Below are 8816 nucleotides of genomic sequence, written 5' to 3' on the forward strand. Positions count from 1 at the left end.
TCCCCACATGGCTGGGGTCCAGCATCTGCCATTGGGGTTGAGGTCCCAAGCTGGCCAGAAGGTAGCGAGGCCGGTGGGCAGGAGGGCTGGCAGGGAGAAAGGGCAGCAGTGGTCAGCGAGGACTAACATGGGAGCCTGTGGCCGCTGTAAAGGGGCTGGAGAGGGCACAGAGCCGGAGTGACTGTGTCAGGCAGTAAATGGATGCTAATGTGAATTAGAGAGGACAAGTGACAGAAGAAAGGACAAGTGTATTCTAGATGGAGAGCTACTGGGCACCAAGAAGACAGAGTGCTTTGTGAGGTGATGCTTCCATTCTTCACAGTAAAGGCATATCTCCCGCGGGGGCCTCCTGGCCAGGCTGGCTGGGACCCGGCTCTGGGAGGGGAATGAGTCAGAGTTCAAGGGGAGAGGTGCGGGGCAGGTGGGGGCCAGGTTAGGGGTCCCCCAGGCCTGAGCCTTTACTTCCGTTCCTCCCTGTAGGGCCCGTTCATGGACTTCCCATCTCTTAGGCCATGCCCAGCCTGCAGGGGTGGCTCTCACACACGTCTCTGCCATGGTCCATCAGCAGGCAGGGTGCAGACTGGCACTGCTGGTGCTCAGTGGGTGACTGTCCTGATGCTGTCCCCACCCATGGAAAAGGAAGGCTGGCAGGTGTCTGAGTCAAGGGTCCTGGCAGGGAGGTGACAGAGGAGATGGCAGAAGACTCCATGTCTCTGGGAACACTGAGGCATGGGGTTGGAGTCTAAGCCTCTGGGGCAGTACAGGGTGCCTCTGCCACTGTCACCACTGCCTGGGGCTGTGCCTGGGATTGATGAGGGGGTGGCATAGCTACGAATCAAGGCTGAGTTTGGAGGGAGGTGGCGCATGCCAATCCCCCCCCCATACCCCTCTTTCCTACATACTAACCTCGGACAAGTGCTTCAGCCTCTGTGCCTCATTTTCCTCATCTGTAACGAAAGGACAATCGTGTGTTCGTGAGAGGACTGATGTGGAAGCTGAAAGTTAAGGTGTACAAAGTGCTTGGAAGAGTGACCATTTCCCCAGGACTTCCACGTCCTTGTTTCATGATAGCGCCACTGCAGCCCCCTTTTACAGATGAGGAAACCGAGGTCCAGAGGGAACGACCAGTCGTTCCTGCAAGGTCTCACAGCCAAGCCGTAGGGCCTGACTGGCAGAGTTTGAATCCCGGCCCTTGGTATGGTATCTGGGAGAACTGGTTTGGATTTGGGTGAGATTCAGGATAAATGTACGTCACTGAGCTTGCTCGTCCCACCCTGGCATGACCTGCGATGGCTGACAGGGTCCTACTGCTGCCCACTGGGGTCAGCGCTTCCCTCCAGGGCCGTTGGGTAGGCCAGGAATGGAGTTGTCAGAAGGGGGCAGAGAACTTAATTCTGGACCTGGCCATGGCACTGAGAGGCTCTGTGGCTTTGGGCTGTAGAACCTCCGTGTAAAAAGAGGAGACTGGGACCAGCAGTTAGCGTAATGGCTATGTTGCTGGACTCCCATGTAGCTGACCGTGGTTCGTGTCCCAGAGCCGGTGGCTTAAAACTCATGCTGGGCGCGTGTGCGTGCGTGCCCAAGATCCCGAGAGGAGAATGGAGGAGAAGGGATTGCGGCGTGGCCAACCCCCCTGGGGGGTGATTTCTCACTTTCTGTCTCTCTGTCTCTCTCTGTCTGGTGAGCGCACGCGCCTTATAACAAAAACCTCTCCAAAAAAAAGGGAGGAGATTGGTCTAGTGGATCTGAGAATCTGCTAGGCACCCGGGCCCCCGCCCCACCCGAAGGCTCCCTCATCTTTGAGGAGGAGTTTGAACAGGGAGTGGGGCTCCGGGAGGCCTCATCGACAGGATGTAGCCGAAGAAAGGCGCCCAGCCCAGGGCCGCAGGAAGGCGTCTGCACTCTGCCCTCTTATACACACTGACTCCAGCCTCCCCATGTCCGCCTAGCCCAGCCTCACTCACTGCTCCAACTGACTTGCTAGAACAACCTTACTCGCTCTGGACTTCTTTTCTCAAGAACACGGACCCCCTTCCTGGCTCCGAACGTCAGGCCCGTATTTGCTCTGTTCTTGCCCAGCCAGGGGGCCAACAGGGTCTGACCTAAGCAGTGAGTGAAGTAGTGAATGAATGAATGGGAGCCTTCGCTGTCGTTTGCTCACCCAGCCTATTTACACAACAAACCCAGCAGGGCTCTGAGGCTGGGACCTGGGACAGACACCGAGAAGAGCAGAACCGGCCCCTGCCTCTGTAGGGCTCCCCATCCAGGGGTGGGGTGTGTAGAGAGAAGTGATTGTAGCACGGGGTCCAGCCCGCGAGGAGCATGAGCTGGGAGGAGGGCGCCAGGACCTGGCGGAGACATAGACATTTGACAGACAGGAAAGGAGGCGAGGACTCAGGCGAGGCAGGGAGCCTGGCGCGGAAAAGGTACAGAGACCTGAGGGTGGTAAAATGGGCTACCTACCGCCGCACACGTTTACAGGAGGCGACGTGTGGGAAGGCCCACCAGGGTCGGGCACGGGCTGTGCGGCTGTGACAGTGGCGTCAGCGTCACCGTGGACTTGAGACAGCTGCACAGGGCTTAGTTTAGCGTGAGTGTGGGCAGGCAGGCTGTTCTTGCAGGAAAGCAATCCAGAGAGGCTGGTGGAGGAGAAGGGATTGCGGCGTGGCCAACCCCCCTGGGGGGTGATTTCTCACTTTCTGTCTCTCTGTCTCTCTCTGTCTGGTGAGCGCACGCGCCTTATAACAAAAACCTCTCCAAAAAAAAGGGAGGAGATTGGTCTAGTGGATCTGAGAATCTGCTAGGCACCCGGGCCCCCGCCCCACCCGAAGGCTCCCTCATCTTTGAGGAGGAGTTTGAACAGGGAGTGGGGCTCCGGGAGGCCTCATCGACAGGATGTAGCCGAAGAAAGGCGCCCAGCCCAGGGCCGCAGGAAGGCGTCTGCACTCTGCCCTCTTATACACACTGACTCCAGCCTCCCCATGTCCGCCTAGCCCAGCCTCACTCACTGCTCCAACTGACTTGCTAGAACAACCTTACTCGCTCTGGACTTCTTTTCTCAAGAACACGGACCCCCTTCCTGGCTCCGAACGTCAGGCCCGTATTTGCTCTGTTCTTGCCCAGCCAGGGGGCCAACAGGGTCTGACCTAAGCAGTGAGTGAAGTAGTGAATGAATGAATGGGAGCCTTCGCTGTCGTTTGCTCACCCAGCCTATTTACACAACAAACCCAGCAGGGCTCTGAGGCTGGGACCTGGGACAGACACCGAGAAGAGCAGAACCGGCCCCTGCCTCTGTAGGGCTCCCCATCCAGGGGTGGGGTGTGTAGAGAGAAGTGATTGTAGCACGGGGTCCAGCCCGCGAGGAGCATGAGCTGGGAGGAGGGCGCCAGGACCTGGCGGAGACATAGACATTTGACAGACAGGAAAGGAGGCGAGGACTCAGGCGAGGCAGGGAGCCTGGCGCGGAAAAGGTACAGAGACCTGAGGGTGGTAAAATGGGCTACCTACCGCCGCACACGTTTACAGGAGGCGACGTGTGGGAAGGCCCACCAGGGTCGGACACGGGCTGTGCGGCTGTGACAGTGGCGTCAGCGTCACCGTGGACTTGAGACAGCTGCACAGGGCTTAGTTTAGCGTGAGTGTGGGCAGGCAGGCTGTTCTTGCAGGAAAGCAATCCAGAGAGGCTGGCCAGATGGAGAAGGAAGCGTTTTTTTTTTTTCATTTTCTAGGTCAGGACTTGGCAAACTTTCTTTAAAGGGCCAGATAGTAAATCTTCCAGGCTTCACAGGCCCTAGGGCTTCTGCCATAACTACTCCACTCTGCCGAAGGCAATCTGTAAACAAAGGGGCACGGCCCTGTTCCGATAAGACGTTCTTTACTAGAACAGGCAGTTGGGAAGCCTGGACCCGAGGGCCCCAGACTGCCAACTCCAGTTCCAGGAGGTAAAGGTCTTGAATCCTATGAGCCTGTAGCAGCCCTGATCAGATTCAGAGTTTAAGGAAGAGACCAAAACAGAAGGCGGGGAAGGGACACAGGTGGTGACAGAGAGAAGGGGGACCCCTGGCCCAGTCTCAGTGCTCTCTCCTGTCTCTTCCAGGCTCCCCCTACTATTACAGCGCCGCGGCCCGAGGAGCTGCCCCACCTGCAGCTGCCACTGCCTACGACCGTCACTGACCCTCGGAGCCAAGCGGGCACCAAGCACTTATGACACATATCATTGAGGGCCATAGCCTCCCAGCTCCCTCTGAAGACAGCCAGAGGGGCCCAATAAGATCACCCCCTCCTCGCTAGCCCCCACTTGCCTGAAACTCCCTCCCTCCCCTTTTCCTGCCAGGGATTCTGGGGTTCTGTGGTAGCGCTGTTGGACTTGCAGACACTCTCGTTTCCCAGTCCGCGGCTGAGCTTCTCCCAGACAAGCAGACTGTTCTGCAGACAGCTACAGTCCCAGCCCAGCCCGGCGCTTCCCCGGCTGTCTGACCATCTGTCCACCTGAGCCACCCCGCGCCTGGGCAAGAGCTGGCTTCTGGTGCTTCCACAGCACCCATGTAAATACCTTCTTGCTTTCTGGTGGGCCTGAGGGTCCCACTAGGCAGACTTCCCACCGTTATGCATCCTGCACTCGTGGTATGTCACGGGTTATCTTGCCTGGGTGCCCCTGTCTGGGCTGGGAGTTGTCCTTGACCCCACCTTGGGCCCCAGCCTCCCGGTCATCTCTACTTCTTTTCTCTGGACTCGGGGTCTCACTGGTTGTGCTGCAAGCTCCCCCTAAGCTTCCCCCCCCAAGAAGAGCACATTTTAGGGAGCTGCCCTGGCTTCTTGCCCCCATTTCAGTGGAGCAGCTCCTTCCAGATCAAAGGACTCAAGAAACATGGACTGGGACGCGCTCAGCTTCGGCTCTACAGTAAGAGGTCATCTAAGTGTCAACGGCACTGTGGACTGACGGAACGCGGGAGCTCGTCTGATCCACACCATGCCAAGGAGCCCAAGGTTCTCCCTGCTCTCTCAGCCCCTGGAACTGCCAAACTGCCCTGGGGTGTGTTTTCGGCGACATGCCCAGGCTCCAATCGCTTTGGACACCCACCATGGACACTTTCACCCCCCTTCCAGGACCCAGCGAGCAGATTCTGGGCAAGCCTATCCCACTGATATAGAGTGACTAACAGAAAGGACTTTCCTCTGTGCCAAGGACCACAGACACCCTGCAGCAGCCAGCCAGAACGTCGAAGCGTCCTCTCGGGACAGCCCCTCCCTGTCCTCACGGAGCTTAGACTGCAGCTAGGTGCAGAGGTGTTGGGGTGCCGGGTAGATGCCTAACTTTGTGTAGTGCATGCCCACTTGTTGGTACGAGAGGCTGTGGTGGTCAGGGTCATGGCTGAGGGCCACAGCAGCTCGGATAACTCACTAGGTGGTCAGAAGAAGCCAGCTGGGGAGACTTGGGAGACAGAGGAAGGCCTCCTGGGGGAGAGGCAGGACAGTGAGGAGCTGGAATGTGACCTGGAATGGTTTCGAGATGGGGTGCCAGGTGTCACCATCTCTTTGCTGAGGCCTTAGTTCTGTGCACAGTCTCCCTTGCCAATTCAGAACAACCAGGTGGAGCCCCTGTTGAACTTGGGCTGAATGACAGCGACAGGGGGCTTGATCATCTCACGTGTCCCTGGAGTCTGTATGTCATGAAGCTGGCAGAGAGCTGGGGCCAGGAGAGCCCGGACTTGAGGTCATCAGGCCTGGTGGATCTTGTCTGGGTTGTACCTCTACTTTGCTACGAGGCCTCAGACAAGATCCTTCACCTCTCTGAGCCTCTGCTGTCTTAGTCTGGCAGGGTCACCTGTAGGGTCACATGACAGGTGTCTCTTGCCCTCCCTCCCTCCTAGGAGGTGGGCTGTGGCAGGGTCCCCTGGGGTAGGGCTTCGCCTGCCCTGGAAGGATATGGGAATGGGCCTCTGAGTTCTGCTCATAGCTGACTGCGATGGTGGGGGGTGGAATAGAACGCCCAGAGGTCAGAATCAGAAGAACCTTGAAGAAGACCCGGTCTGGCTTCCCTCAGGGGAACCTGAGGCCCAGCTTAGGAAAGCCTGGGACCGTGCAGAGGGAGAGCAGACTCCTCTGGTCACCATCAAGTGGCTTATCCCCCCAAACTCCCACAGGGTATGGTGAGACAGAGAAGGAAACAGGCTCGGTAACATAGATCCCCAAGCAATGACTGGCAAATGGGACTGGGACCCCTGACCCTGACACATGGTGATCACTGTCACCCCCATCTATCACCTCCTATTCCTAGGGAGAGAAGCCGACAGTGAGGGCAGTGGGAGGTGGTTCTGGCCCAATGCCCCAGATGGGGTGAAAACCACCCAGGAAGCCCAGCACCCAGGCCAGAGATGGAGCCCAAGAGCTCACAGGAGGTGTATCCACCCCTGGGAAACTTCCAGACAAAGAAGGGAGGTAGCTGGGGCTGAGCCCGCCTCCAGGAGCCTGGATGGGCCAGCTCTAGCCTCCACCTGCCAGGCAAGGAAGGAGAAGGTGTGTCGCTTGGCCCCTCCCCTCCTCCTCCCTCCCTTGCACAGAAAGCAGTGAGGTCTGGGGTCTTCAGCACTGGCCACTTGGGCCTCTGCCCCTGCTACCCCTCCCTTGGAATGATCCCTCTCTTTGGCGCCTGGCCCCTCCTGGTGGTTTCAGGTGCTGGGAGGAGGTCGGCACCCCCTGAGCCAGCTGCCTGAGGCACACACTGCCCTTCCTCAGTGAAGCCCACCCGGCCCTACCCTGTTCCTCTTCCTGCCCCTGTGCTGAGCTCCCTCCGTACCTTCCCTCTCTTGCTGAGGCTTTGCTGGTCCTCAGATTGGATTTTTATTTATTAGACAGCTACTCGGTTCCTGGGCTGCCAGGCAGAAGCACAAGAGCACACGGATGCACGCAGATGTTCTCATGCACTCACACCTGCTCTCTCCCGTCCAGAGCTCCCATGCCGCCTGGTGGAGCCGCCTGGGAGCTCGGTGCAGAGGGTTCCAAAGGACACAGCTGTTGAGTAGATGCCAGAGAATTCCAAACGGAAAACACAAGGCCGGGGCTTCACCAGCATCATGGCAGGAGGCCTTGGGTGTTCCTCCACGGGCCTTCGGCCTGTGTTTTAGCTTTGACTTTTTGAAATGGACATTGTGGATTTTATGAAAAACTTTCCTACCATTAGTCTAGTTCCAACCTAGAAAAAAACTGATGACATATCAAACCCGGCACCCCTTCCCCAAGGCGCCTTCGTTGGAGTTTGCCTTTTCCTAGCTGATGCTGTACGGTTCTGGGCAATTCTTGACCATCCTGTGGGGCAAAGATGTTCATTGTACACATGGGGAAGTCGACACTTGGGGCTCATGAGGTGAGACAATGGCAAAGCGAATTTCAGCTCTCTGGGCCCCACTCTCTCCACAGAGTTGCGCTCCCGCCATGGGATCATATGGCTTAGAGGATCCACCCCTCTGCCCCTAGAAGCCCCTCAGACTCACAATGAGGAAGGAAAGATCAGAGCCCCAGCGGCTGGCCTGGCAAAGGGCCCTGGGCTTGGTGGCTTTGCCGGTCCAGTCGTGCTCCCATTCTCACTGAAGCCCGCAGTCTTTGCCCACACCCACATCAGCATTCCGTGGTTCCATCCTGACTCCTTCCCTCCTGTTCTCCAAGGCTCAGAGCTGGTCCCAGGCCATACCACAGTCCCTAACAGGCCCTCGACATGGGCCCAGTCTCATGGGGTCCAGGGCCCTGGTATCAGGAGCTTCCCTTCGCTTTTTCCGCTTTGGAGCAGACTCCAGGCCTAGCGTGAGAATGTACAGGAGTTGCTGGAGCCAGGGTCATCCGGATGCCACAGGCCTGAGAAACACAGATTGCAGTCTCGAGAGCCCAGGCTGCTCCCAGAGCCAGGCAGGTGGCATGACCTTGCTGCTCGGGCGGGGACGGGGCAGCACAGCTCGTCCCACAGTGTGGCATTTAAGTGTAAAAACTTAAAACGCTCTATCAACCAATGAAAAATATGTCTGTGGGCCAAATCTGACCCACTGGCCAAGAGCCCATGGCCCTCAATCTTCATCAAATGCCCCTTTCTTCTTCACCACATTGTCCCTCATTACAGATTTAGAGGAGACGGGAGCGCAGAGGGGTGAGAGACGTGTCTCAGGTTGTCCAGCAACCCAGCGGCAGCGACAGGGTAACACGGTCCTGGCCACTCTCCCAGGCCTCATCCTGGACCTTTGCAAACCATGTGGGCTTTGATGGTGGGACAGGGTAGAAGGTTGGGGGTGGTGGGGCTAGGGGAGGTATTGGCTTTTAAAGGGAGATCAGGGCTTCCTGGGCCTTTCACATGGACAGCATGGGGCCCAGATGTAGCCTCAGGGCACTGAGGGGTAAATTCCCATTGTAAGACCTCAGAGAGGCTGCCCTGTCTCTGGCTCCAGACACCCCCCCCCCTCCGCCCCCGTTTGGCTGACATTTTGCTAGAATTGAGCTCCAAGCCCCAGGGAGGAAATCTGAAAAACAAACCAGGCACTCCCCACTGCAGCATCTGCAACTAAGATATGTCTAAGGTTCAGCTTCCTTGGAGGGGAGAGAAAAATCCAGGCTCTGGCTCGAGTGGGTGAATCCCACTGGACTCTGGGCTGGACCAGCTCCACAGTGGCTCTGCTGAGGCTGGCTCTGTGGCCTTGGCCTTGTCTCCTGTCTGGGACCTGACTCTGACAGTTTCTAGGCATGCACGCTAGCTCTCCTGGTAAATTAATTCCTCGAGTTCTTCTGGCCTTGGGGAGATCTGAGGCAAGTGCATCCCGTGAAAGGTAACAAAGAGC

General features: G+C 57.7%; 1 protein-coding gene across 5 annotated transcripts in view; it reads left to right on the forward strand.

Moving 5' to 3' along the window:
• The window catches only part of PAX5 (paired box 5), a 212093-nt gene extending 203283 nt beyond the window's left edge, over positions 1–8810 (forward strand). For all 5 annotated transcript variants that reach the window (XM_027770032.1, XM_014586019.2, XM_027770033.1 and 2 more), the window contains one exon: positions 4097–8810. In XM_027770032.1, coding sequence (XP_027625833.1) covers positions 4097–4173 — 77 coding nt within the window. In that variant the 3' untranslated portion in view covers positions 4174–8810. The remainder of the gene's footprint in view (positions 1–4096) is intronic.
• The last annotated feature ends 6 nt before the right edge of the window (positions 8811–8816 follow it).

Source organism: Tupaia chinensis, unplaced genomic scaffold (assembly GCF_000334495.1).
Source record: "Tupaia chinensis unplaced genomic scaffold, TupChi_1.0 Scaffold000104_1, whole genome shotgun sequence".
NCBI classification, from domain to species: domain Eukaryota; kingdom Metazoa; phylum Chordata; class Mammalia; order Scandentia; family Tupaiidae; genus Tupaia; species Tupaia belangeri.